Source organism: Gigantopelta aegis, chromosome 9 (genome assembly GCF_016097555.1).
Source record: "Gigantopelta aegis isolate Gae_Host chromosome 9, Gae_host_genome, whole genome shotgun sequence".
NCBI lineage: Eukaryota > Metazoa > Mollusca > Gastropoda > Neomphalida > Peltospiridae > Gigantopelta > Gigantopelta aegis.
The window spans coordinates 45344892-45372856 of record NC_054707.1 but is presented as its reverse complement, the minus strand read 5'-3'; the positions used below and the strand labels follow the sequence as shown (position 1 = coordinate 45372856).

The 27965-nt window shown below is 37.5% G+C and overlaps 2 protein-coding genes across 2 annotated transcripts in view; both read right to left on the bottom strand.

Annotated features, from left to right (window-relative positions):
* Positions 1–743: 743 nt before the first annotated feature.
* On the bottom strand, positions 744–6118 carry LOC121381602 (atrial natriuretic peptide receptor 1-like). The gene is made up of 8 exons (XM_041510937.1): positions 6030–6118; positions 5559–5687; positions 5126–5249; positions 4590–4658; positions 3873–4035; positions 3191–3301; positions 1889–1980; positions 744–992 (listed from the first exon to the last, which is right to left on the bottom strand). The coding sequence occupies exons 2-8, from the start codon at positions 5663–5665 to the stop codon at positions 744–746; spliced, it is 915 nt and encodes a 304-aa protein (XP_041366871.1). The 5' UTR covers positions 5666–5687; positions 6030–6118.
* Positions 6119–6180: 62 nt separating this feature from the next.
* The window catches only part of LOC121381601 (atrial natriuretic peptide receptor 2-like), a 21959-nt gene continuing 174 nt past the window's right edge, over positions 6181–27965 (bottom strand). The window contains exons 1-15 of the mRNA XM_041510936.1: positions 27957–27965; positions 27075–27219; positions 26565–26714; positions 24852–25070; positions 21402–21604; positions 20552–20561; positions 17496–17665; positions 17002–17110; positions 16206–16287; positions 14570–14663; positions 11484–11585; positions 10584–10688; positions 9453–9621; positions 7131–7306; positions 6181–6219 (exon numbers count right to left, since the gene is read on the bottom strand). The exon at positions 27957–27965 is cut by the window's right edge and continues 174 nt beyond it. Of these exons, the coding sequence (XP_041366870.1) occupies positions 6181–6219; positions 7131–7306; positions 9453–9621; positions 10584–10688; positions 11484–11585; positions 14570–14663; positions 16206–16287; positions 17002–17110; positions 17496–17665; positions 20552–20561; positions 21402–21604; positions 24852–25070; positions 26565–26714; positions 27075–27219; positions 27957–27965 (1782 nt within the window). The remainder of the gene's footprint in view (positions 6220–7130; positions 7307–9452; positions 9622–10583; positions 10689–11483; positions 11586–14569; positions 14664–16205; positions 16288–17001; positions 17111–17495; positions 17666–20551; positions 20562–21401; positions 21605–24851; positions 25071–26564; positions 26715–27074; positions 27220–27956) is intronic.

Here is a 27965-nt window from a genome sequence, read left to right as displayed (position 1 = left end):
TCAAGGTGTTTGTCAACCTTCAATATGTCGAGGTAGACATATCTACTGCTATCCATGGGGAAATTGTTTTGAGTCGGTGACAAACGTTTCCACCACTCAACATCTGTCAGCTCGCTGAATAAACAGAACGTGAACTCTTATCCTGTGCAAGTTTAGGTTTTCTAAGCTAGACTAAGTCACTCAGGAAAGGCAGTCCTCCTACAGGCGGTGCAGGAAGGATGAAACGTCCTTTTACGTATCTCCTAGGGAGTGGCGGTCCTCCTAAGGACGAGCACCGGATAGTGGATCATGGAAGCAATCACGACTTTGCCTTAAACCCCCCTTTGACTCTGTGTTGTGCAGAGTTACGATTTTGATCACGCAATACGGTCTTGCCATTCAGATTAAATTTTGGACGTCAGATCCCGGACGAAGAAGTACCTTTCTGCGCGGTTAAGACATGGGCGTACATAGGATTTTGAAAAGGGGGGTTCCAATACATAGGATTTTGAAAAGGGGGGTTCCAAAATAGATTGCAGAGATATTGGGCATATATTTCTATGTTGAGTAAATATAATAATGTCAGATATATTAAATTATTAAAAAAAGCGATTTCAGGGGGGATTCGGTCGAACCCATCGAACATGTTGGTGTCCATCTTGGTGTAACTCATACTGTGGCGTGCTCGTCTGGGGACGCGTTTTACATGTTGGTGTCCATCTTGGTGTAACTCATACTGTGGCGTGCTCGTCTGGGGACGCGTTTTACATGTTGGTGTCCATCTTGGTGTAACTCATACTGTGGCGTGCTCGTCTGGGGACGCGTTTTATCTTCCCATGCTGGTTGTCCGTTATGTCCACGCCACACGGCTTTTTGTCCGGATTGTCCTGCGCCACACGTTTAAATTCGTCTAAATCGGCGGCAATGGAGACCTGCTCCTTAACAATGGCATCAGGGATCTCAAACAATCCCCTCTTGCCAATGAGCCAGAAGGTTTCCATCAGACCTTTCCCCTGTAAATTAAGATTAACATTAAAACAGATGATTGTGTATGTGTTCAACTGTAACTATGCATGTGTAAGTGTATGTGTATGGGTGTTTATATATATGTTTGTGTATGTGTTTGTACCTGTGTAAGTGTATGTGTATGCATATGTGTGTGTGTGTCTGTGTCTGCGTCTGCGTATGCGTATGTGTATGTGCCTGTCTCTGTGTCTGTGTCTGTGTATGCGTATGTGCATGCGTATGTGTATGTGTATGCGTATGCGTATGCGTATGCGTCTGTGTCTGTATCTGTATCTGTGTATTTGTATATGTATATGTGTATGTGTATGTGTACATGTGTTTGTGTATGTGTGTGTGTGTATGTATGTGAGTATGTATATGTTTACGTGTATCTGTCTGTCTGCCGGTGGTGGTGCGCTGGTTGCAACGGTGAAAAACCCAATCAAAGAATGCGTTCACAAAGGAGATTAAAGAAAACATTAAATATATACAAATAATAATTAATAAATTGAAAACAAAAATGAAACAAAAAGATTTAAAAACAGCCCATGTTACTTGTATTGTCGTATTTTGAATATCAGTGTATTCAATGTGGTAATGGTCGTCATAATATGTGTAGCAGCTCAAACTGACGTTCGTTCATTGTAATGATGAGAAACACTGAAATGATATTCTAACTGATTCCGTCTACTTAATCTGTCGTGAAAGGGCACTATTAGTAGGAGCTATGTTAGAATGGCAACAAACTTGTGAGTGGAAGCTGAAATGACACGGAATTCGAAGCTGTATAAAGCTATATGAAATGAACTTATGGGGTTGAAGACAAATGGTATAATCTTATGGTGCGAAGAGATGTGAAACAAAATATGTAAGTAAGATAAACCAACACCTAATTAGTACGTACCTTAATATGCACTTTTCCCCTTTCAAGTATCGCATATTGTGGGTTCTGTTTGAGAACTTTCTGAGTGTCTGGCGTGATATGTATTAGCATTGCTGGAAAACAAAATGGTTAAGTGAACCGGGTGTTGACTTGTTCTCTAAAGTTATTTTAAATATTTTGTCTCTGGTTTGAAACAACCCCAACAAAACAAAACGTCCCACTTTTTGAAGACTGATATGTTGTGTGTTGACTGTAAAAGTATATCTTGATGCATACTAACTTTTAAAATGGTGACTGATAAACACTTATGAAACACAATGCTGTACCATTAAGTAGCTAATGAAAATAAAATTATATGTACAAAAAAGAATGACGTTTTTAATCACCATATACGTACGTACATACATACATGCATACACACACACACACACACACACATACATACATACATACATACATACATACACACACACACACATACATACATACATACTACATACATCAATACATACATACATAAATATTTGAAGTATACGTTTTAAATTTTTTGGATGCCTCAATAGCTCAGAGCGCATCGCTCGCTCGCTCTCTCTCTCTCTCTCTCTCTCTCTCTCTCTCTCTCTCTCTCTCTCTCTCTCTCTCTCTCTCTCTCTCTCTCTCTCTATATATATATATATATATATATATATATATATATGTATGTATGTATGTATGTATGTATGCATATATATTTAAATAATTTTTGGCATGGACAATAATTATTGTTACAAAAATAAATCACGTTTTTGCAATATTTCTTTAATTTATTTGTCTTGATGGTGTACCTTTTCTACAGTTGTCTGTGTCATCAAAAGGCATGTATACATAATTCAGTTTTATTACTAGATATTAGATTACTAGATAACATTATATTTTAGTTGACCAATCAGCGCTATCACATTCGTAGGAATTGTTAACAACAAATATTTACCTGAAGACATGATGTAACATGCCTGAAGTTTGAGCTACAGACTGTAAAAAAACACCTAAGTGGTAGTAGCATCCGATTTCAGAAAACATATTTAGACCATGATTTATACACATTGATATGTATGATGTCCAACTAGGCAACCAAGTAATCCAGAACAAGATTAAACAAAGCGCAAAAAAAACCCATCATAAAAACAAAACAATACAATATATACACATAAAAGAAGGGAAAATAAGGAAAACAACCCAAACAAACCAAATGTCAAATCAACTACAATCAGAAACAACATGATTATACTTCAACAAAAACTATCTTCCACTTATATGTTAGTGTAGCCATGTTTGTTTGCTTACGTCGTGCACTGGATTCCATTCTGGATGCTGTGTTGATCGTGTCACCAAAGAGACAGTATCTAGGCATCGTTAGCCCCACCACACCAGCCACTGCTGGTCCTGTGTGTAAACCTGGAACGAAGAACACGTTTATTTTATTTAACGACTTAACTAGAGCACATTGAAGTATTAATCATCGGGTATTGAATGTGAAACATTTGGTGATTTTGACATAATATTATAGTCTTAAAGATGAAACCCGCTATGTTTTTTTCATTAGTAACAAGATATCCTTTATATGCACTATTCCATAGACATGATAGCACATTTCACGGCCTTTGGTATACCAGTCGTGGTGCACCGACTGAAATGGGAAATAGCCTAAGGGGCACAACGACGGGGGTCGATCCTAGACCGACCGCGCATTAAGCGAGTGCTTTACCACTGGGACTTGTTCAGCCCTACCCGGAATAAATGACACCATACATGTATAGTCATGCACACCCAATAATCAATTTGTTATTTCCTGTTAAATAAAAATCAAGATTGTTTCAAGAGCATTCGAATCAATAACGCTCCATTACAATTGCATGCATATCATAAAACATGAACAATGTGTGTCACATTTTTCAGTCAGTAAATTTTACTCTAATGGCAATCTATTGTACTAAACCAAACTAATGGTGTAGTAACCCAGTATTACCTATTCGTATTAGTAACTGCGTGTCTCGCTTGTGTGGAATTGTATAGTTCAGCACACACCTCAGTAGGTTAAGCGCTACGTCGGCCATTTCGGTCACGTGTCTCTCTCCATTGCGCACCGGAAGTCCGCTGGCCACCATGTATGCATCCCCTATCGTCTCCACCTGTAACAGTGATTAGCAACAGAATGGTATTGGAAATCAGATATAGATGGGTATGGCGGGTGTCGTTGTTTTTATTATACACTGAAATATTATATCGGTTGAAATAGTTAATGATATCGGATTTTTAAAAATCCGATAGTGATAAAGTAGGCCTATTCATTTGAACCTTAATTGGCATACTTTTCTAACACCGAAGATACTTAAAACGGAACAGTAATTTTCTTATTATAGTGACATCTAAAGCCACTTGTGTATTTTAAATTATGTATTGTTATGTTGGGTCCATCCTATTCAAATAATATGCTTTAAGGCTAGCGGGGAGTGTTTATGTCCTTATATAACAGCAAAGAACTAACGAGTGTTTAACGGTAAAAGTAAGTTAGCATACTAAATACCAAGTAAAATGTTTAACGCAATCAAAATAACAAATACACTTGTAGCATTATTCCATTTGACAAAATTAGGCACACTTTCATTGATATCAGTAGATATTTGTCGAAACAGAAAACCAAGAGTGAAAGTCTTCAACTGAAACCAGAAGGTTTTAAAGTTACCTTGTATACGTCATATGTTTGGATGATGTCATCAAACAGAGAGTACAGTGAGTTGAGAAAATTCACAATCTGGAATATAGAAGGAACCAAAGAAAACGATTCAAGTCTATAGAAACGTTTATAATATGAATTGTACTTTTGCTTATTTGCCTACTTATACAGGTACTAACAATAAAATGTGAAACTTTGTTTCCCTGTCTGAAGTTCCTTTTCATCTCCATGACTTTCATGATCATACCTTATCTGTGGTCACCCTGGATAGTATAGCCTACAAAACAACAACAAGAACAAGAAGAAACAACCCCCCCCCCCCCCCCCCCCCCCCCCCCACCCCCACACAAAAAAAACCCAAACAACTAAAGAAACATGTAATTTACGAATGACTTTCAAAATCGAACGAATTTACGAGTGTTCACTGTTTAAATATGAAATATAATAAAAGCGTGCGTGTGCATGTATTTCTCATAATCCCATAAACGTTTGGTTGCGTGTAGACTTAATGATGCATACGACATAAACGATCACATTCAGTGTACCTGCATCGGCGTGCTTTCAGCGGCAAGACTCGTGAAGCCCACGATGTCGGAGAAATAGACCGTCACAGCGTCGTAATATTCCGCTTTCACGTGGTTTCCCAACTTTAGTTCATCAGCTACTGTCCTGATGGATGTAAATGTGTTTATAATAGTTGTCTTTAATATAAAGAATCACCATAACCATCATCACCTCCAACATCATCATCATCATCATCATCACAACCACCAACAACATCATCATCATCACCACCAGCATCACCATCACCATCACCATCACCACCACCATCACCATCACCATCATCATACCACTACCACATCTTCATCATAGCCACCACCTTCACCACCAGCACATCATTATTATCATCATCACCACTACCACCAACAACAACAGCAACTACAGCGTCAAAAATGATTCCGACGCTGTAATACTCACTTTGGTAGCATTTTATATAGAAGCGCATCTGTCTTTTTCTTCTCATCTTCCAATGCCAGCACCACCTCCTCTAGACGACTGGAATAGCGCTCCATCATCATAAACATGTTGTCCAGAACCGTCGCGGATCTAGATCGACATTTAAAACAATGAACATGTAACTGCACGAAGTAACTGGATACATTGAACATGTTGGCATCATATTATTGACATACCAAAAAGTTCATATTAAGTTGGTAGCACATTCACAATGGATGAACGAAGAAAACAATAGACAAATCAACCGTCCACATAACCGGCCAACTAATCACCTATCCAACCTACCAACTAACAGATCAATCAATCAATCAATCAATCAATCAATCAATCAATCAATCAATCAGTCAGTCAGTCAATCAGTTAGTCAGTCAATCAATCAGTCATATTTTAAACCTTCACCACCAACTACAACATGAACTGTGCATCATTCACCTGTACGGGTTGATGTGTTTGATTGTGAGAACTATCTTTTTGATGGACGGCCTCTGCAAGGGATCCTCCGCCCAGCAGTTACAGATGAGTTTTTTGAAACCCTTGCGGATCAGTCCCTGGTCGTCGTAGACGTCTGGTATCACCGGCCGCGTCACGTCGCCCACGGGGTGAGCCACGTGCTGCACGATCTCTGTAGTTAGGAAGATAGACACAGGAGTGTTTAAAATAGCACGGCATGCATGGGAATGGAAAGAACACAACACTTGCTAGTCTCCTACCGGACCAACCGGAGGGGACTAATGTTTCGTCTCAGTCTTTTTGTCTGTCCGTCCGTCTGTCCCACATATAGTTTGTTCACAATGCCAAACGATATTGAGCTGAATACTTATATATATAGCTTTATTATATACTGTTACAGATAAAGTAACGTTGATGGTGATTTACCAATTTTTTAGTTATGACCCTTGAACTTAGGCGATACGAAAGTTTGTTTCCCGGACTTGTTTTTCGCAATACGTCGAGATATTGAGCTACAATTGTGTGTATAATGTTATCATGTACCGTTACAGATCAGGTTTCACATTAATTGCAATTTACTCAGTTTTCACCAAGTTATGGCCCTTGGACGTAGGACATACAAAAATGTTTTGGGGCCCGGTAGGGGACATGTATTGTCTTAGCATTACTCACAGAATGCTTGTTATATAAGTTTTATTTGAGATATTCTGGCGCGCATCTTTAGTCCATGTCAGATGGCCATTATTATTACACCGTAACGCAATAATAATTAATTCACTCGAACTTGTCTTTCTGCACAAGCCAAAGTCTAAAAGAGGTTGTCACAACTACGTGACTGCTGTCACGAGTCACAAATATGCAGTGGCGTAGCGGAAGGGAGGGGGGCACGGGGGCAACCCCCATCACACTTTGTTTTATTGTTTCAAATTTTATAAAATCAAACATACATATATACATAGTGTGGATTGCCCCCCCCCCCCCCCCCCCCCCCCGGCCAGTAGATGGTCCCCCAGTGTAAATATGTACATACATACAATTACGTATGAAGCATCCAGCAATCCATGCACACTCGTGATAATATACATGTAAAGAAAACCAACCTTTTGGGGTGAGATTTTCCTTCTCAGCATATGGGCGATTGAGGCAGACCAGTTCCTTCAGTATCACTCCTAACGCGTAAATGTCCGCCTGCTGGGTCATGATGTAGGGCATCTGCAGTAGGATGAGGCGAACCAACTCAGGGGCCATCCAGAACAATCCTACGTGTAGAGAAGAGAAGTACGTAATTATTCACTTATCGTATGTCACACACGGTTTCCTGTTGGTTTCCTACTACTTCCACCCATCATACTGTAGATCCATCCATATTTCCATCCATCCATCCGTCCAAATTAACACTCATTCACCCATCCAAAAACACACCCATCTATCCATCCGTCAAAACTAACACTCATCCACCCATCCAAACACACACACACACCCATCCACCCTTCCAAACTAACACTCATCCACCCATCCAAACACACACACACACACACACACACACACACACACACATCCATCCTCCCAAACTAACACTCACCCACCCATCCAAACACACACACATACATGTATCCGTCCGTCCAAACTAACACTCATCCACCCATCCAAACCCCCCCCCCCCCCACACACACACACACATTCATCCTTCCAAACTAACAAGCCACCCATACACACTCAGCCACTAACCTCATCCCACCCAAACACACACACACATCCATCCACCCTCCCAAACTAACACTCATCCACTCATCCAAACACACACACACACACACACACACATTCATCCTTCCAAAATAACACTCATCCACCCACCCACACACACACATCCATCCATCCTCCCAAACTAACACTCATCCACCCATCCAAAACACACACACACACATTCATCCTTCCAAACTAACACTCATCTACCCATCGAAACACACACACACACACATCCATCCATCCTCCCAAACTAACACTCATCCACCCATCCAAACACACACCCATCCATCCTCCCAAACTAACACTCATCCACCCATCCAAACACACACACCCATTCATCCTTCCGTCCGTCCAAACTAACACTCATCCACCCATCCAAACACACGCCCATACACCCACCCATCCATCCGTCCATCCAAACTAACACTCATCCACCCATCCAAAACACACACACACACACCCATCCATCCTTCCAAACTAACACTCACCCACCCATCCAAACACACACACACACACCCATCGATCCTTCCATCCTTCCAAACTAACACTCATCCACCCATCCAAACACACACCCATACATCTATCCGTCCGTCCAAACTAACACTCACCCACCCGTCCAACACACACACACCCATCCATCCTTCCAAACTAACACTCACCCACCCATCCAAACAAACACACACCCATCCGTCCGTCCAAACTAACACTCATCCACCCATACAAACACACATACACAGACACCCATCCATCCTTCCAAACTAACACTCACCCACCCATCCAAACACACACACACCCATCCATCCTTCCAAACTAACACTCATCCACCCATCCAAACACACACCAATCGATCCATCCACCCATCCATCCATCTATCCATACATCAATACATCCATCCATCCATCCATTTGTTCAGTTAGTCATAGTCAAACATGTACATCGGTCATTCACACAACTTAGTTCAAGTTTTCTGTTGTGACTCCCTATTTTATCCCCAAACTTGGAAAATGTATACGAATTAAATATAAACAAAGTTGTCAAACTATTGTCTTTTTAACATAGGGTATTTTCAGGTATGCATTACGTTCTAGAAAATCGAATTTCGAGCTTAGGACTATGTCAAGGACATAACATAGTAATACTATAAAGCAAGGTGTTATCATATGATTTAATTTAGTTCATTCTATGTTCGTCTTCATATTCAAGGAAGCTTTTTAGCTCGCCTTTCTGGGATATCTCACAGCACCTACGTTAAAGGCCAAAACCACGTCGCCTTGCCTACGAATCCGAGGAAACGTCAATGCCAAAAAAGTGACCACCACAGGCGCTTGTACTGGGGGAGGGTTTGGGGTGTCTAAACCCTCCCTTCTCAATCAAATTAAGGGTAATAAAAGAGAAGTATTTATGTTTATTTGTAGGTCCATAAACAGCGAGGGATTGCGAGGGGCCAAGACAAATATAAAAAGTCTTTAGTTTTAAAGCACCACCAGTTAATGGAGACTGATATCCAGCTCCTCCTTGGCTATTGACTTATTCCGAGTTCAAAGTCAGAATATACCAGTATCTGCAATTGCGCCACAAAGGCGATAGCTAACATAACAACTTAATCACTAAAAAAAACCACATGCTAATCACTGATGTTAAAATGCCATGTGTACCTACTCGTATACTTTTCATTCTCGTCAAATTCCGTTTCGAGAAGCTCATCCTTTTTTAATGACATCATACCAAAATCTGTCAACTTGCACGCCCAGTGATTGTCTATGACGCAGTTTGTGCTCTTCAGACTACCATGATACTTTATTGGTCCGCCATGGATATATCCTAAACCCTGAATAACGGATCAAAACAAAATAATATTAATATTAAATAAACCGTGCCATTTCGGGGTTATTAATACATTTATCTTCATTATACTTAACTATATATTATAAATATGTTTAATTGTGAAACACCTTCCATTTTGTTGGACGCATACAATATATTTCTAGAGAACGTGCAATACAAAACATTCCAAAAAAACCCCACTAACACCATCATAACCACCCCCAAAAATAAATTATGTTTACGCACCCGTCTCACACTTTTTGTGATCTAGTTGCGATGATTTTAATTGCAAACAGATGCAAGTTACTTACACCACATATGTCATTGGCAATGGAAAATTGGAATGCGCCCTCCAGTTTCATTCTTTCTGAATTATCGATGAGATCCTAAAACAAATTGAATACAGGTATGACTTTTGATGACTACTGTGAAATTTGTGCAAGAAAAAGAAGAAAGAAGGACATTATTTATTTAACGATGCACTCAACACATTTTATTTACGGTTATATGGCGTCGGATAAAATTTGTGCAAATGTCATACATTAAATTTGTAATACACCAGTTTTGCTTAGAATTGGAAAGTACATACTGTGAAATTCCTTGCTGCCTTTCAGTAAAAATATCTTAAACGGCGGTAATCAGCCAGTTTTCTCTTTGACACCCCCCCCCCCCCACACACACGCACGCACGTACGCACACACACATACACACACACACTGGGTTTTTAAATTATATTATGATTGTTTTTGTTTATTGTACAAGATCACAAGTCACAATATTGTCAGGGAGATTTGTCTTAATTTAAAATGGCGCGATGGCCTGAATGTTGCTTCAAGGCTAAGTATAACACCCGCTGACTGTGACGACCCATACGACATATATTTGGTAAATAAATTCACTATTTAATGTATCGCAAAAAATAGCCAATGGAAAATACAATGACTTAAAATACGTTGGTTTTTGTACCTGTAGACTTCCTTTCATACAGTATTCCCACAATACGTCAATCTTATCGTCTTCTAGGCACATTCCGGCTAGAGTAGCCAGATTTGGATGTTTTAAAGAAAACAGCTGTAAGTGTAAAATATAAATCAAATAATTAACAAATTACATTGTAAACGCCGTTGTTAATTCATATAGCAAATACTTTTCATTTTTACAAATGAACATGATATAACAAAATACTTTTAGGTCTTCCAAATCGAACAGAATTAACTAGATTAAATTAAAATATTTGTAATATTTAACATAACGATTTAATAACCTACAACGAAAGTCACAAATCACACAGTGTATACTACTTGTAATATTTCGTACTTTTGAAACGTTTACTTAATTTTTATATGCACAGATGTACACGTATAATGCTCTACACGGGTAAATATTAATGAATTCGATTAACAATAGATCCTATTTTTATCATTTCGTTGTAAAACATATATTAATTTTAATGTAACAAACAAACATAGCATCCGGTGACATTTTGTTATGTAATTGTTTCGATTTGTTGAAGTTTAGTCCATCGAGACACACAATGACGCTATAATAAAATTAGTCATTATAACATTATTTCGAACAAGCCAAAAAAACCCCACCCCGATTATTTGTCTACTAGTTTTCAAATAAAACAACAACAAAAACTACAATTAATTAAAATAAATAAATAAATAATATAATATAATATAATATAATATAATATAATACAATACAACCTAATTTCAAGCTAAATAGATTTAAAGGACACTAACCCACCTCTCTCATGTGTGTTAACAGTTCTCTGTCGAATTTGATTTTATTCTTTTTAATAATTTTCACCAAGACGATCGTGGATCGATACCGCGCGAGTTTGACCCTAGACTCACAGACTGAGGCGCCGGCGATCACCAAGCCGTAGGAGCCGAGGGTTGAACTGCCGGCATAGGTGGAGACAGAGTCACTCACAACGCTCTCCGTACCCATAGACATGAGCTGAAAATCCACACACAATATTCGGTATTTCGGTGTAATGGTTCAACCTATAATCTAGTTTAATGTCAATCCAAAAAACAAGTTCTACTACTACTACAGCTACTGCTACTGCTACTACTACTACTACTACACTACTACTACTACTACTGCTACTACTACTGCTACTGCTACTGCTACTACACTACTACTACTACTACTACTACTACTACTACTACTGCTACTGCTACTGCTACGACTACGACTACGACTACTACTACTACTACTACTACTACTACTACTACTACTACTACTAGTAGTAGTAGTACTACTATTCTGTCCTAAAATGGTATTCGAATATTCGATGAAAACGACGAAAATATATATATATATATATAAATGGGTTAAAGGCCTATTTAGTTGTGAGTCGAGTTGTGTGTATACTTGTATATATACTCTTCCAAAAAAGAAACGCAAAAGGGTACAAATGGGTTATAACTCCGATTTTATGTTTCCTACCGGTTCATGCTTTGTGAATATAAGGTCATTGCATGTCCCAAACACATTCCCACGGTTACATTCGATAAAACGCAGCTACTGTACAATAAAGTTCCAAAATGTGAATATTCGCAAAAACGCAGCCACGTGCAAACCATGTCACCACTGCACGTGCGTTGTCTGCACGTGCAACATGAACACCGACAGTATAAAAGTGCAGGGTGTTCGCTTGCCTGGCCTCTGTATCTGGCCGACAGTTGACAATCCAGGACATGCCACGTCTCAGTGAACCGCAGAGAAACAATGCCATCGGCCGACTAGACGCAGGCGAATCCAGAACGGCCGTTGCCAGGGCATTCCATGTGTCCCCAAGCACCATCTCCAGACTGTGGGACCGTTACCAGCAACATGGATCAACACGTAACCTCCCTAGATCCGGTCGACCACTGGTCACTACCCCCGGGCAGGACCGCTACATCCGGGTACGCCACCTTCGGGAACGATTGACTACTGCCACCTCCACAGCCGCAGCAATACCAGGTTTGCGCAGGATATCCGACCAGACCGCACGGAACCGCCTACGTGAGGTAGAAATTCGTGCCAGACGTCCAGTTCGAGGTGTCATCTTAACACCACAACACCGTCGACTCCGACTGCAGTGGTGCCAGATTCATCGACAATGGCCTCAACTGCGATGGAGACAGGTGTGGTTCAGTGACGAGTCCCGATTTCTGCTCCGACGTCATGATGGAAGATGTCGCGTGTATAGGCGTCGTGGTGAACGTTATGCGGCAAACTGCGTGCAGGAAGTGGACAGATTCGGCGGGGGTAGTGTCATGGTGTGGGCAGCCATCTCACACACTGGCAGAACTGACCTGGTCCACGTGCAGGGCAACCTGAATGCACAGGGCTACATTGACCAGATCCTCCGGCCACACATCGTTCCAGTTATGGCCAACGCCAACGCAGTGTTCTAACATGACAACGCCAGGCCTCACACAGCACGTCTCACAACGGCTTTCCTACAGAACAACAACATTAATGTCCTTCCTTGGCCATCGATATCACCGGATTTGAACCCAATTGAGCATCTATGGGACGAGTTGGACCGACGCCTCCGACAGCGACAACCACAGCCCCAGACCCTGCCCGAGCTGGCAGCAGCCTTGCAGGCCGAGTGGGCCACCATCCCCCGGGACGTCATCCGTACTCTGGTTGCTTCAATGGGCAGGCGGTGCCAGGCAGTTGTCAACACACGCGGAGGCCACACCCGGTATTGACTCCAGATGACCTTGACCTTGGTGGTGTGTCCTATCACTTACTCACAATGGACTAGAGTGAATTGTGAACAATCCTGCAACATTTGGTAATTATCGGACTCACCATTCAATAATTAAATCAATTCTCCAAATGTTACGACAATGTGGTTTTGCGTTTCTTCTTTTGAAGAGTATATAATGTAGTAGGAAGATAACACGACTTTTCACAAAATATCACTTTTTTGGCTTCTATAGATCTATATATTTTACAGATATTTAAATATAGCTGTAAAATATATAGATCTATAGAAAACCATAAAAGTGATATTTGGTGAAAAGTTATATTATCTCCCTTATAAATTATTTCGTTTTAATTACTGAGGTCAGTGTCGCTTCGTGTTTTAAATCTGATTATTACCAAAGATATCTGATCGTATTTGAACAATAAACAATTGTAATTTAAACAATTGGACTTATAAAAATGGACATGAAGTGCAGTTACGATAAAACATCTAAATTGATAGAGTACAAAGTTAAATAAGGAAAAAAAAATCTGTTTTGTTTAAAGACACCACTAGAACACACATATTTATTAATCATCGGCTATTGGATGTCACTGGGCTATGTCCCCCCCCCCCCCCCCACCCCCCTCCCCGTGAATACTGATGACACAGTGTCTTGTCGTTGAGTGTATGTTAAAGTTTAACTTTGGGTTCCATTTATGTTTAGTTTCTGTGGGGGTTTGAAGGATCTCTTTTTCAGGTATGTTTGCATATATTATGTTAAATATAATTTTTATTAATATTTCTTTTAAAACGTCCATGGTCAAGTAAATGTTTTGGAAAATATATCATGGCGTTACAGGATAAGCGAAATGTAATAACAAAATGCGAAATATGGTGTCAGAAATCAAGAGAGTTGTACATAATAAATATACCATTTCATGATGGGTTTTTTTTTTCGCAATTCGTATAAATATGGTTTTCACATATCACTCGTGACCAAAAATATAGCTTTTAGGAACGGATCTACTTTTATACTAATTATGATGAGCAAAGAAACGTTGTATTGTTCAAAATTACTTATGCATTTATTTCCAGCTGATGGTTTTGATTTTTAAAACCATTATGATGACATTTTTTTTTTAAAATAGGAACTACTGTTTGCAATAAAAAATAAATATAAATTTGTTCTATGTAAACGCTGCTACGAACAGAAAAATATATTACTCATCTAATCACAAATGCTTACCGATCTCCTTCGGGTCTTTCTAAAATTGAAATCGAGTTCAGAAAGTGGAACATTCCAAGCCATCTGATATATTTCCTGCTCGCGACGCCACCACCTGTATTGTATCATGGAATGAAAATTAAAAACTGTAGTTAACATTCATTACTGGACGCCGTGTATTTGGATATGAACTGTAAGTTCTGTACTAATATATACTATTATGAATAGACTAACGAAAACAAAGCAAAGTTGTTTGTTTGTTTGTTATTGTGTTTTTGTTTAACACTAATAGATCACATTTATTTATCAATTATGGCCTGTTGGATGTCAAGCATTTGGTAATTCAAACATATAGTCTTTGAGAAAACTCGCTAGTTTTTCATTTGCAGCAAGGGATCTTTTATATGCAGCAGAACACATACCTTTGATATACACGTTCGGAAGGGAAACGCACTCACAGAATGGGTCGAATAGAGTAAGAAGGAACTAAAGGCAGACTGATTCTGGTTGTGGATTAAACCATGGGATTTAGTTTGATTTTGTCTTTGTTTTGTCTTCCCTTTTACCTACGATTATGAAAAATAAGTTCCGTACTAATATGTACTATTATGAATAACCGGTGTCGTAGTTAAGTCATCGGACATAAGGCTGGTAGGTACTGGGTTCACAACCCGGTACCGGCTCCCAACCAGAGCGAGGTTTAACTACTCAACGAAAAACAAGTTCGAGTGAACTAATTAATATTGCGGAATGAATGTAATAATAATGGTCATCTGACATGATCTAACTTGCGTGGCAGAATATCTCAAATAAAACTCTATATAGGAAGCATTCTGGGAGTACTGCTAAACGGCCTCGGTGGTGTCGTGGTTACGCCGTCGGACATAAGGCTGGTAGATACAGTTCGTAGTCCGACAGCGGCTCCCGCCCAAAGCAGGTTGTAACGACTCAGTGGGTAGGTGTAAGACCATTACACCCTCTTCTCTCTTACTGACCACTAACAACTAACCCTCTGTCCAAGACAGACAGCCCAGATAGCTGAGGTGTGTGCCCAGGACAAAGTGCTTGAACCTTAATTGAATACAAGCACGAAAATAAGATAAAATGAATGAATGAATAATATGAATAGATTAACGGAAAAAAATGCAAAGTTTGTTTTGTTTAACACTAATAGATCACATTGGTTTATTAATTATCGCCTGGTGGGTGTCAAACCTAGTACAGTTTTTCATTTGCATCAAGAGATCTTTTAGCAGTATAGCGCATACCTTTGATATACTTGTTGGGAAGGGAAAAACCCAATCACAGAATGGGTCGAAGAGAGTTAGCAGCAAATTGTATACTAACAGTATGGGTGCCATAAAGGCAAGTTGAAATTGGTTGGGGATTTAACAATGGTTTTTAGTTTGATTTGGATTTTGTTTATGTTTTGTTTTGGTCTTGCATGTTTTTTTCTTTAACACTAATTATATATATTTAGGTGTAATAATACAAACCAAGACTAGAACAATTATCGACAAGCTACTACCAACGATTTTATCTGACATTTTCATTGATAGAATCCACCAAATGCTGCCACAGTAAACTTAAAATGGTATATTAGTATTACAATTAAATAGGAGAAATGGCTGCTAAATGGATGAATTCTAACACTCACCTTCCTATTACGACTGCCGCAGTGATGATAAGAGCCAAAGCTATTGATATCGTAGTCGCTAGTAATATTATAGATCCATTATCTGCAACAAAAGTTAAATATTTGTCTTGTTTAACAAAACCACTAGAGTACATTGATGTATTGATAATCGGCTATTGGATGTCAAACATTTGGTAATTCTGATATATAGTCAGTGAGGAAACCGGCTACATTTGTTCCATTAGTAACAAGGGATCTTTTATATGCAACATCCCACAGACAGGATAGTACTGGCTGGAGCTGGAAATAGTCCAATGGGCCCACCGACGGGGATCGATCCCAGACATATCGCGCATCATGCAAGCGCTTTAAAATCCGGCTACGTCCCCGCCCCTATCTGTAACAAATAGGCATGATTGTTTCAGAGGTTTAAATTTGTTATGTTTGGAAGCATTTTACACAAACAGTAAACCGAGTTTCCTCTCACTATAATCTCTAACTGAGACATTGCCTTCCAAGGACAGCGTGCTTGAAACGAACGAAGTTTTGTTTAAGAACAAAAACATAGCATCATTACATCCTCGCTCTGCAAACACAATTCGTTTTATATTGGTCAAAATCATACTTTCTCGATGATAAATGAATAATAAATATTGCGATGGTGAATGAGTAGTTTACTGTTCAACTACAAATCATTTATATTCTGTTTATATATTAAAATGAAATACCTCACCCCTCTACCAACCCTAAAAAGAAGAAAAAGAGCCAATTCCAAAACAACAACAATAACAACAACAGCAAAACATCTAGACATTACCAGGTGGACAAAACTCGTTATAAAATCCGCAATCAGGAATATCTGATGGAATATACTCCGAACTGATACGACCATCTCCCCATATTATGTCACGATATTGTACAACCGTCTGAAATCAAACACAAACAATTAACAGAAAACCCCCAACAAAAACAACATAAATTAAAGATGCACCCCCAACCCCCTTTAGCAAAATCACAGTATATAGAAAACAACGTGCTGAGATGCTTTTTCCTGTATAAAACTATAAACTATGGGCTTTCACCCTTTTAGTTTTATTCAACCGTTAATAGAAAGATTTTGTTTGTTTGTTGATCTCTCTTTAAATAGAATGATCGATTTCACAAAATTATACGATATTTAAGATAACGCCCCATATTCAGCTGAATTAATATATTTATTATTGTTTGTATATTACTTCACGTGGAAATTTTTGTATCATATCTTTTAATGGTTCCATCAGAACTTTAATGGCGTTTATTAATGATCTGTACCAGTAAAAGCAGGAACTCAACCTTATTGTATCGAACATTTGCACCGGGCTGTCCTGGCGTGTAGTTGAGTGAGAGGACCATCTGGAACGTGCCGTCTCGAGCTAGATCCCACACGACGAAGCTTGGGAAACGATCGCCCACACCGTTCATAAACACCTCCCCTGATAGACCTGTCAGATACAATTGGTTTTATTAATTATGAGGTAATATTACCATAACATAAAGACAGGACAAAATGAGAAAGAAATGAAGGGACGAAACAAAGAATGAAAGTAAGAAAGACAGAAATACCTTTTATCGTGGTGGTTAGTTGTACAAGACAATATAAAAATGATATATCTCATATTTGTGATTGTTCTTAATGAGCCTTATGTGTGGTATACAATCTTTTTTAAATATTTCAAATTCAGTTTCACTTGATGCAGGTGGTGGCTTGATATAGATCAGTTTAATTTATACTATTTTACAGGCTCCCCTACTTCCCAAGTTGGAGGTTTTCTATACAAACTCCGACATTGGATGACATACCAAGGGTGGACAACCAGGTACTGTTCCCGTCTCTTGGCGGCGTATTGCATCTTACAAGTATTGGCCATTGGTCATATTTAGAACAAGCCCGCGCACAGTTCTTTCCCATACTATGTTCCACCCCTACCCCTTTTACATATTATCCTTCTTTTCTTGTTTTCGAACGTCAGTACTCTTTGCAGGGGAAACGTGATTTTGAAATTGCAAGAACAAACGAGTTACCTGTAAATATTTTGTACTGTACAGTCTTGAAGAGTTCCACCCCGTTCGCAGTTCTGTTATTTGTAGCTGTTTCATTCAGAGCCATGGCATACAGGATCATGGCGTCGTACAGGAAGACAGAGTAATGGTCTAGCTATATATATATATATATATATATATATATATATATATATATATATATATATATATATATATATATATATATATATATATATATACATATATATATGTATATATATATATATATATATAAAACGAAAACAACGAACATCATACATATGCATCATATGTATTTGTACGTATGCGTCTCTCTCTCTCTCTCTCTCTCTCTCTCTCTCTCTCTCTCTCTCTCTCTCTCTCTCTCTCTCTCTCTCTCTCTCTCTCTAACTTTGGGAAAATATTTTTTCCAAAAGCAATTTTAATAGATTGACATATAATAGTCGTTGTTTTAGAATGTATCCAAAAATGGTATTGGGTTTATGTGAAACAGTAAATATTATACGAGTTATATTTAACAGAGCAGCGATTAGGCACGTACCGACATTGGTTTTGGAAGAGATGAATTAGAAAATATTGCTTCATATGCTTCCATCATCCCTGCTAACTGCGAGTCTGTGGCAACGAGGTAAGTAAATGTGAACTAAGATTTAAAAAAAAGAAAGGAAAAAACCAACAGAAAACAATGTACATATAAAGAAACCTTTTCGATAATTTCAACAATTAAACCCTATATTAATAATTATTTTATAGTTTGGAAAATATCGATGAATATTTAGCGTAGGTTCCTTTCCTGAGATCACTTCTAAACTACTGTACATTAAACCGTAACTATAATAAAATATAACACAAAAACACAATAAACCACATAGTAAAAATAGCCCATGCTCAATATCTTCAGAGAGATAATTCGTCACGAGTGTTCTGTAATATGGAAAATATCAGCTGAGTCTATGTTAATTTGTATTTGTCGAGGTTCTGCCGAGACAAATACCGATTAACTAGACGAGGTAGCGAATTCTATTTTACACTTTAACATTTTAATTCGATGTTTAGCAAATCACAGTACTAAAATCGCCTGCATCGGTAATATAACGTCATCACGAGTAGCCCAAATTAGTTTGACGTCACGCATTTTAACTAAATCTTATGAAACCGTTACGCTCAGGTATACAGTTACTGTTGTCTTGTAAACAAATGACCAATTCACAGCAACACATTAGTACCTAGAGACCTTGCAAATTTGCATATACCTTTAAATTTGCATACCATTATTAACCGGGTTAATACTTAGAGAATAATGAATACTCAAACGAGCTACGAGGCAATGCCGTTTATCTTGCACGAGTGAATTGATGTTTTCCAAAGGCTCGGGAAGGACAACATCAATTCACTCGTGCAAGATAAACGGGATTGCTGAGTAGCGAGTTGGGTATTCTATTTATTACCTATTTTCAATATTTATCATTTTATGGGAGATTGTTGAACGATATTGTTGTTGAAAATAAGTTTGCAAGTTGAGAACAAGAGACAGCGTTGTGTCATAGCTGTGACGTACGTATCGCTGGTGACGTAAGTTAGTTGTTGACATAACTCCCACCGTGGAAACTATTCTTACACACAATTAACCGCCTATAGTAAAGCACTGTTTATGACGTCAAAACGTATCTAGGGGAAGACATATTTTTTTCTTTCCCTAGGGAAAGATAATTTTCCCCTCCCCACCTCTCTCTGCCCATATGGGTAATAGAGGTTATTACCAGAGTGATTTTCGGTATCGTCAATATTATATATTAGGATTAAAAATTGTATTATGCGAGCCTCTGGCAAGCATAATACATTATTTTTATTCCTAATATATGATATTGACGATACCAAAACACACGAGGGTAATAATCTCTTTATCATATAATCTGAAGCTTAATACGACGTGTTTTTGTAAACTACACGCAGCTTTAATTCCAGTCCACCATTACTAGATATTCAAATGACGTAAGAATATGTGGCGCTGTGTCATTTTGAATGTAAATGACGTCAAACCCAAATGACTTCATTTTGGATGTCCTTACATCAAAATAAACTAGTGCTTAACGTTTATTTGTTTTCTAAACGCTGGACTGCTTTCAGTGTAAAATTGCTATTGAAATGTTTTCACTTGATGACTATGAATACATAGGTCAATTATGAAGTGTCACCCTTGTACGTTTGCTTAAATGTCAATAAACCTAGTGCCGTGACCTCGATAAATTTACATCTTTGCAAAGTTATCAAATTCTTAAAGTATGCGATCTGAAAAAAATATCACATACTTTGATTGCACTGAAAATATAAGATATTAGATGATAAACTAAATTATCACATAGGTTTATGACATGAATATCATGGGTAAGTGTTAAGATAAAAATATATATACTTCCGCTAGTTTGTTAATTTCAGAACAAATTTCGTTTCGCAAGACTGGCTTAATTTCCCATTCTTACCGTCACAAGATAACAGTTAAAGTTTGTTTTATTTAACATCACCACTAGAGGATAAAGACAATAACCTACACCGTAAATCTGTTATTCTTTATCCGTCTCTCCCTCCTACAGCGCAAATATTTGATCATGTGTGTTGTCACAAATTAAGTGTATCATAATATGTATTATTTTGTTTACCCTTGAATCATATTTTCCGCAGCACTACATGTCGTAGCAAAATAAAAAAAAATAGTAAATGCCACTTGGCAGGATTTGAACATATTGCACGGATTCGCATGGCATTTGACAGCTCACGATCTTACCTACTCGACTAACGGGCCTCCCGTTAAGATTGTGTGCTATCAAATACTCGGTTCTAAACTAATATAACAGTTTGGTTTTAATATACAGCAATTGTTTAAACTGCAACGAGGCTAATGACGAGCTCGGGGACCAGTAATCCACCAACAGAAACGTCGACCCAGTAAATATAATATGTAAAAAACAGTGTCAAATGGCAGGATTCGTACTTGCTGCATCTATTCGCCAGGCATAGTATAGCCCGCGACCTTAACCACTTAGATATAGGGTCTTCCACAAAAAACGGAAGTATATTGAACCGTCGTTAAGACAGTGTGCTGTCAGACACTCAGTTCGAAACTAACGTAATATACAGCTATACAATTACCATTATACTTACATACAGCAGGCTCCCAAACGCAGTGCGAGCATCATCGTCACGGCCGTCCTGTCCCCGCCATAACGTCTCGTTGTAGATAATGTTAAACTCGGCCAAATCCATCTCCGTAAACAAATACTGGTACTCGCCATTGGTCATCCCGTGATCGTGAAACGCCAACATGTATCGCCGCAGTTCTGGTCTGGGTATCATTAAGAAAATAACTGAAATAAGACAAATGAAATTAAAATGTACGTTAGGATTGACTGAACAAGACGCTATCTCATTAAGATAAGACATTACCGTCAGTTAAACATCATGAACTATTAAAGCTATTATGTAAAACACCATATTATTGGTACTTGGACACCAGACAATACATATCGATTACCCTATTCAGTATACAATGCAGACGTTCATTTCTGAATTGCACGAGCACTTCTATTTACAGCTCTGTAGGGCCTATCATTTTTTTTTTTTTTTTTTTTTAAATAATTTAATAACTGTTTATTTTTTCTTGACCATTCCCTTGTTGACAAATATCAACCTATGCAAAGGGAGAAGACATGGGTTGTTACAGTAATTTTATATATAATTTATACACACACAATGTAGTTACTACTTTATAGGCAGACTTAATTAAAATAATATATTCACAAGGACCTGGATTTTAACAAGTATCTAGAGTAAATGAAAGTATATAATGATATATGAAAATGAGAGAGAGAGAGAGAGAGAGAGAGAGAGAGAGAGAGAGAGAGAGAGAGAGAGAGAGAGAGAGAGAGAGAGAGAGAGAGAGAGAGAGAACAAAAACAAATATGCACACACATACACACACACGCACGTGTTTTGATTATGTACATATTTATCATTATATATAACAACATTTCAGTGGTCTGTAAAAAGAAGTAGGGTATACAATAGGCATACAGATATGAAGGTGTTTTACTTTACATCAATTTTACGTGACCTGTTGGGGCTGATGAAAACAAATGAATGAACAAAAGTAATTTTAAGATTATATATCAAATAGAGAATGGTACATTGCCCACTTGGTAACGAATTTATTAAAGCAGTTTTTACTGTAGTGAATATGTTTCTCAATCAGGTATCTTTGTTTAACTTCGTTTTGGAAATGAATAATGTTTAACTGTACATTTTGCACTTTGCATTTATATATAAAATACTTAGCTAACAATAATAATAAATCGAAAATATTATCTGTTTTATTATTACTTTTACATCCAAATATAACAAGTTCAAATGATAAATTTAGGTTAAATATATGATTACAAGATTTTAATAACCAATTCAAACATTTTTTCCAAAAAAGCTGAACAACTTTACATTCCCAAAATAGATGTTCTATAGATTCTCGCATTTCATGACAAAAAGTACCCATTTCACTGTCAATAAGTTTTAGTTTATAAGCAAACGTGTTGGTAGTCAGTATCCTGTGTAAAATTCGATACTGGAACCATCTTAATTTTATTTCTTGAGTGGTTATAAATGGCTTTAAATAGATAACAAACCAGTTTAGGTTGGAAGTGAAATGAAGTTGCCATTTTAGTATGGCAATATTTGGAACTTTCGACAACGTTAATGTATAATAATATAATTTTGAGCCTTTTCTAATAGAGAAAAGTGTCCGTTGAACCGGAGAATCGTCCAAGGAGATATTTGTTTCAACTTTTTAAATATTTGTTTTCCTAAAATATGACTTAACGGAATTAACGACGCCATGATATTCTAGAAAAGAAACATCTAACTCGTATATATGATTAAATTCATTTAAAGTAAAAAAATCTCCTCGCTCATTAACAAGATCGCAAATCTGAGACATGCCTTTCTCAAGCCATTTCTTTTTCAAAAAGGTTTTCCTATCAATTTTTATTTGGGAATTTTAAAAAATTGGTTCAAATAAGAAATCTTCAAAGGATGTTACTTTTATTGCTGTCGAGAAGTCGTAAAAAGCCTGAATACAGTCCTTCCAAAACAGGTTATTTACATTTTTGAAACATTTTGAGGAGAAGTCGTTACCAAATACAGAAATATTACGAAATTGAGGAAAACAAGCAAATAAAATAGGTTTCCATTTTGAATCTTTCGTTTCCAATTTTCGAATCCAGGTAATCTTTAAAGCCTTGATATAATTAAATATATCTATCATACCGAGGCCTCCTTCTTTAACAGGTTTACATACAGTTATTCTTTTTATCCTATCTGGTTTTTGGTTCCATACAAACCTGAATACTATTTTGTTTAATTCACACTGAAACGACTTAGTGGGGTTTGGTAAAGTTAAGAGTAAATAGTTGAGTTTAGATATTAATAAGGCTTTTATTATAGCTATTCTGCCAAGTGGTGTTACAAAACAGTTTAGAGTTGTAATTAAGTTTAGTTATTTCAGAAATATCAGTACTAAAGATAATTCCAAGTGCTTTAAAAGTTGGAGGATTCCATTTTAGAATTAAATGTTGTAAATATCTTACTGAACTATTCTTTTGGGAACCAATCCAAATAACTTCAGATTTATCACAATTCATTTTTAGTCCTGATAAATCCGCAAATCTATTTAAAGTTGCTATAGTTTCTTCAAAAGATGTTCTGCTACCATTAAGTATACAATCTGTATCATCAGCGTATCATTGATGACCCTTTTTTCGGGTGAGGTTCCTCCCCGATTATTGCAAGCAGTGTTAGGAGCACATTTCGTATGCCATAGTGCGTATACGTACATATGTAATCCACAATAAACAGCGACTACGCACATACGTATAGGAGACGCATACATGGAATCTACACAACTCATTTGCATAGAACGTGATTGGTGCGGATTACGTATTACAGATTACGTATACGTATAGGCATGCAATTCAAGGACAATTAGAATTTTCACCTTATTTTTCCACTTCGATCCTGTGCATACAAAAGTTGGTAGGAGTCGACGTCACTTCCTTCCGAAATAGAGTACCGGACGTGACGAAAACGAAACAAAATGGCTAATGGATGCCCCCAGTTATCAAGAATAATTACGGGATTTTTTATTAACTCTAAAATTACGCGTTTTTCATTTCTTAAAGTGTCAGTATGTGTTAGTGGTGGTTCGGGTATGCACCTTTCCAACACATAAGGCTCATATTTGACTTGAGTTCTCCTTTAAGGGGTGCTTTTTTTTTTCTCATAATCTTGGATTATCAAGAACAAAAAAGAAAAGAAAAAGAAAGTAAGTTTGCAAAGTAATGACATGCTGGCTGGTACCAGCTTTGGTTAGATGGTCGTGCATTTTGTTACCTTGACACATGTAGGAATTTGCATTATTATGTTTTTTTGTATGAAAATCCACTGTATGTGACGTTTGGTAAGCCTAAGCTTTTGTCGTTTTGAGTTTCATATTTCTATTTGTATGTATGGTATAGTTACATAACAAACACTGTTAAATATGATCACATTATAATAATATAATAATACTTCGTGCATTCTTCTTGATAGACTCGAAAATCTCGCGCAAGTCGTTATCTGTAGCACGCAAAGACACTACGTATTGGTTGACCAGGTTAAATTCCTTGTCTTCAGTAAACTTCGTAATCATAGCGAGCGCTAATGTTTTTGTGTTCGGCACTTCGTCCGTATACAATATGGCTGCTCGACTCCAGTTGAATTTCTCACTGATTGAATAGAACATGTACACTGAAAAAGAAATAAAGAAAGTTCGTAACATATATGTTTTTGTATCAGTATAGATTGATCACTTGATGTTTAAATGCAATAATAAGTTCGCCATGTCGATTAACTTTTGCAGTAACACTGTGTAATAACGAGGATACAAGGCGTTTTCTTGATTAAAATATGTGAAAAGTGAGCAATATGTGATAACAAAAAATATGCAAAATAAATAAATAAATTATGATATTTTTTTTTACATTTTTGTAAATGCAAACAAAAATAGAGAAAAAAAGAGAAATGTTTTATGTATGTAAGCAGGGGTCGAAATTGGCTAAAATTCCTATAGAACCGAACCAAAACCTGCCGGAATAACCACGGTCATAAAGTAGACGCACGCAAATAATTGCCGGTCCGACGGGACGGCATGCAAAAATAAAATCGGCCATTGGTGATGTTGACCGAAAAACAAAATCGGTATTTCAATCCCTGGTATGTAACGTAATGTGTGTTCATACTTACGTATGTGTCTTTGTCAGTCAGTCCTGACGCCATACAACCGTAAATATAATGTGTTGAGTGCGTCGTTAAATAAAACATTTCCTTCCTCGTTAGTCAGTCAATTAGTGTGTTTGTATCTATCTCTTTTCAATGCATGTTTCCATTCGTGCTTCTTTCATTCATTTAGTGTTTTTTAAACACGTACTGTGACATTACTTTTATTCGTGGTGGAGAAATTGGTGGACTAGTGCATGCAACGAATTTAATAAAACAAGACAGGTAGTGGCGGTCCTCGTTTTAACTGTGCAAGAGGGATGAAATATCATGTAATGGATCTCCTCGCTAGCGGCTGCCCTCCTATATACGAGACACTAGATAGAGATTCTTGGAATCAACCACTATTTTGCTAAATGTCCAAGTGTGTAGAGCTATTGCCCTGATCATCTATTATGGTATAACGATAATACAATACATGTATACATATACTACCAATTTATGATACAACCTTCGGAATGTTTTGTTTTGTTTGTGTGTGTTTTGGTGGTGTTTATTTTGCAAAACCACGACAATTTAAGCCCAAGAAAATAAAATATTTCACAGAAATTAAATAACCCTCTATTTCTACTGTCTTTTCGTAAATGAGATAATGATGTAAGAAGATGATTGTATTCTTGTCTTACCCAGTGACGTAATGAAAGGTTTGTTTCGGACTGACGCATCTTAAGTGGATTTGTCTTACCCAGTGAAGTAATGGGAGGGTTGTTCGGACTGACGCATCTTACGTGGATTTGTCTTACCCAGTGACGTAGTGGGCGGTCTGGTTCCGACTGACGTATCTTACGTGGATTTGTCTTACACAGTGGCGTAATGGGAGATCTGGTTCGGAATGACGTATCGTATGTTTATTTGTCTTACCAAGTGACGTTAGGGGTGGGGTATGGTTCAGAATGACATATCGTATGCGGGTTTGTCTTACTCAGTGACATAATGGGAGGTCTGGTACGGACTAACGTATCTTACGTGGATTTGTCTTACCCAGTGACGTAATGGGAGGTCTAGTACGGACTAACGTATCGTATATGGATTTGTCGTCTACTGTATGCTCCCTCGACATCCACGTAAAAACCGGTATATCGTAAAATCCAGCTAAGTTTGCCACTGGTTGCAATGCTGAAATACAATAAAAATACCAGATAATATGACAAAGTTACGCGATGTGTTTTGAAGTAACCAACCAATTCTAACGTGTTTCAAGTAACACAATGTATGTATTTTAATTTTCATTAACTATAGGTAGTATTATAAGGCGTGGCATGTTATGTCCTGAAAATAGGATATTGAATATAAAGATCACCCTATCCGGTGATAATTAAGACAAAATGGAGCAACCAAAATTTTGCCAACTTAATGAAATCACTACGTCATACGTATCACATAGATGATACACATGCATGCGGGTGAGTGTATTGAAAGAAAGAAAAAACGTGTAATGATTATAATCGTCGATATCATCACAACTGATGGTCTTACCGTTAACACACGGTGGTCCTATGATCACGTCGATGTGGTCGTGTAGTAACAGGTACTCCGTCAGACGACCTATACTCATCTGGCTGCTGCAGGCGGAATCGAGCCACGTAATGCTAAAACAGTCAGATAAACTGATGCCAAATGTCTTAAATTTCATAACATTAAAATATACAAGTTTAAGCATAGTCGTATAAAACACGTTGTAACAGCAGTTGTCTTTTCCTTTCTGTATGTTATCAGACAGTGATTGTTTGACATCTTTCATACACTTCAAAATAATTTAAAACAAATAATGTAAAAAATAACCATGCTTTTTATACATGAAGTTGTAGGCATTTTGTGTAAATATTGCATCATTGCTATGGTTATTATACTGTGTTTGAAAACAAAATAACGATTGTTAATTGTTTTCGTATTGGCACCAGAACGCAAACTGAAGCCCCTGCGCGTGCTGTAACCTCACCGTGGTGCAGGGGTGTAATATTCTTTTTGAGAATGGCCAATACAGCACAAATCCCCTTGTTTTCTTCGGGACACAATTGAAATTTTGAATAAAAGTCAGTATCTATCTGTGATATTTGTATTTTTTGCACAGTTCTTTGCACTGTGTTTTTTATTTAAATCTTGAATTTTTATATTGATGTTGATAATCACTTTATTTGTTTGCATTACCATAGTTTGACACCCAGTAGCCGATGTATTTTTCGTGCTGGGGTGTCGTTAAACATTCATTCATTCATTCATGCAAACTGAGGTTTATGGTTCAACTGTATATACAAACTGCAGGAGTATATTGTAGGTGCATCTAATTTGTGTCAACATTGCATGCATTCCAATAACCAGGCGGTAAAGGTTGTGGTAACGTGTACATATATAACATACTAACTTCAG

Bases quoted from the DNA above. Each gene is read 5' to 3' on its own strand.
- LOC121381602 (XM_041510937.1), bottom strand. From the start codon at position 5,665: ATGTTTATGATGATGGAGCGCTATTCCAGTCGTCTAGAGGAGGTGGTG. The intron at 4,659-5,125 runs GTACACTGAATG...TCTATATTCCAG, and splicing joins CTGAAAGCACGCCGATGCAG to ATTGTGAATTTTCTCAACTC. The intron at 3,302-3,872 runs GTAATACTGGGT...TCTTCGTTCCAG, and splicing joins GCAGTTACTAATACGAATAG to GTTTACACACAGGACCAGCA.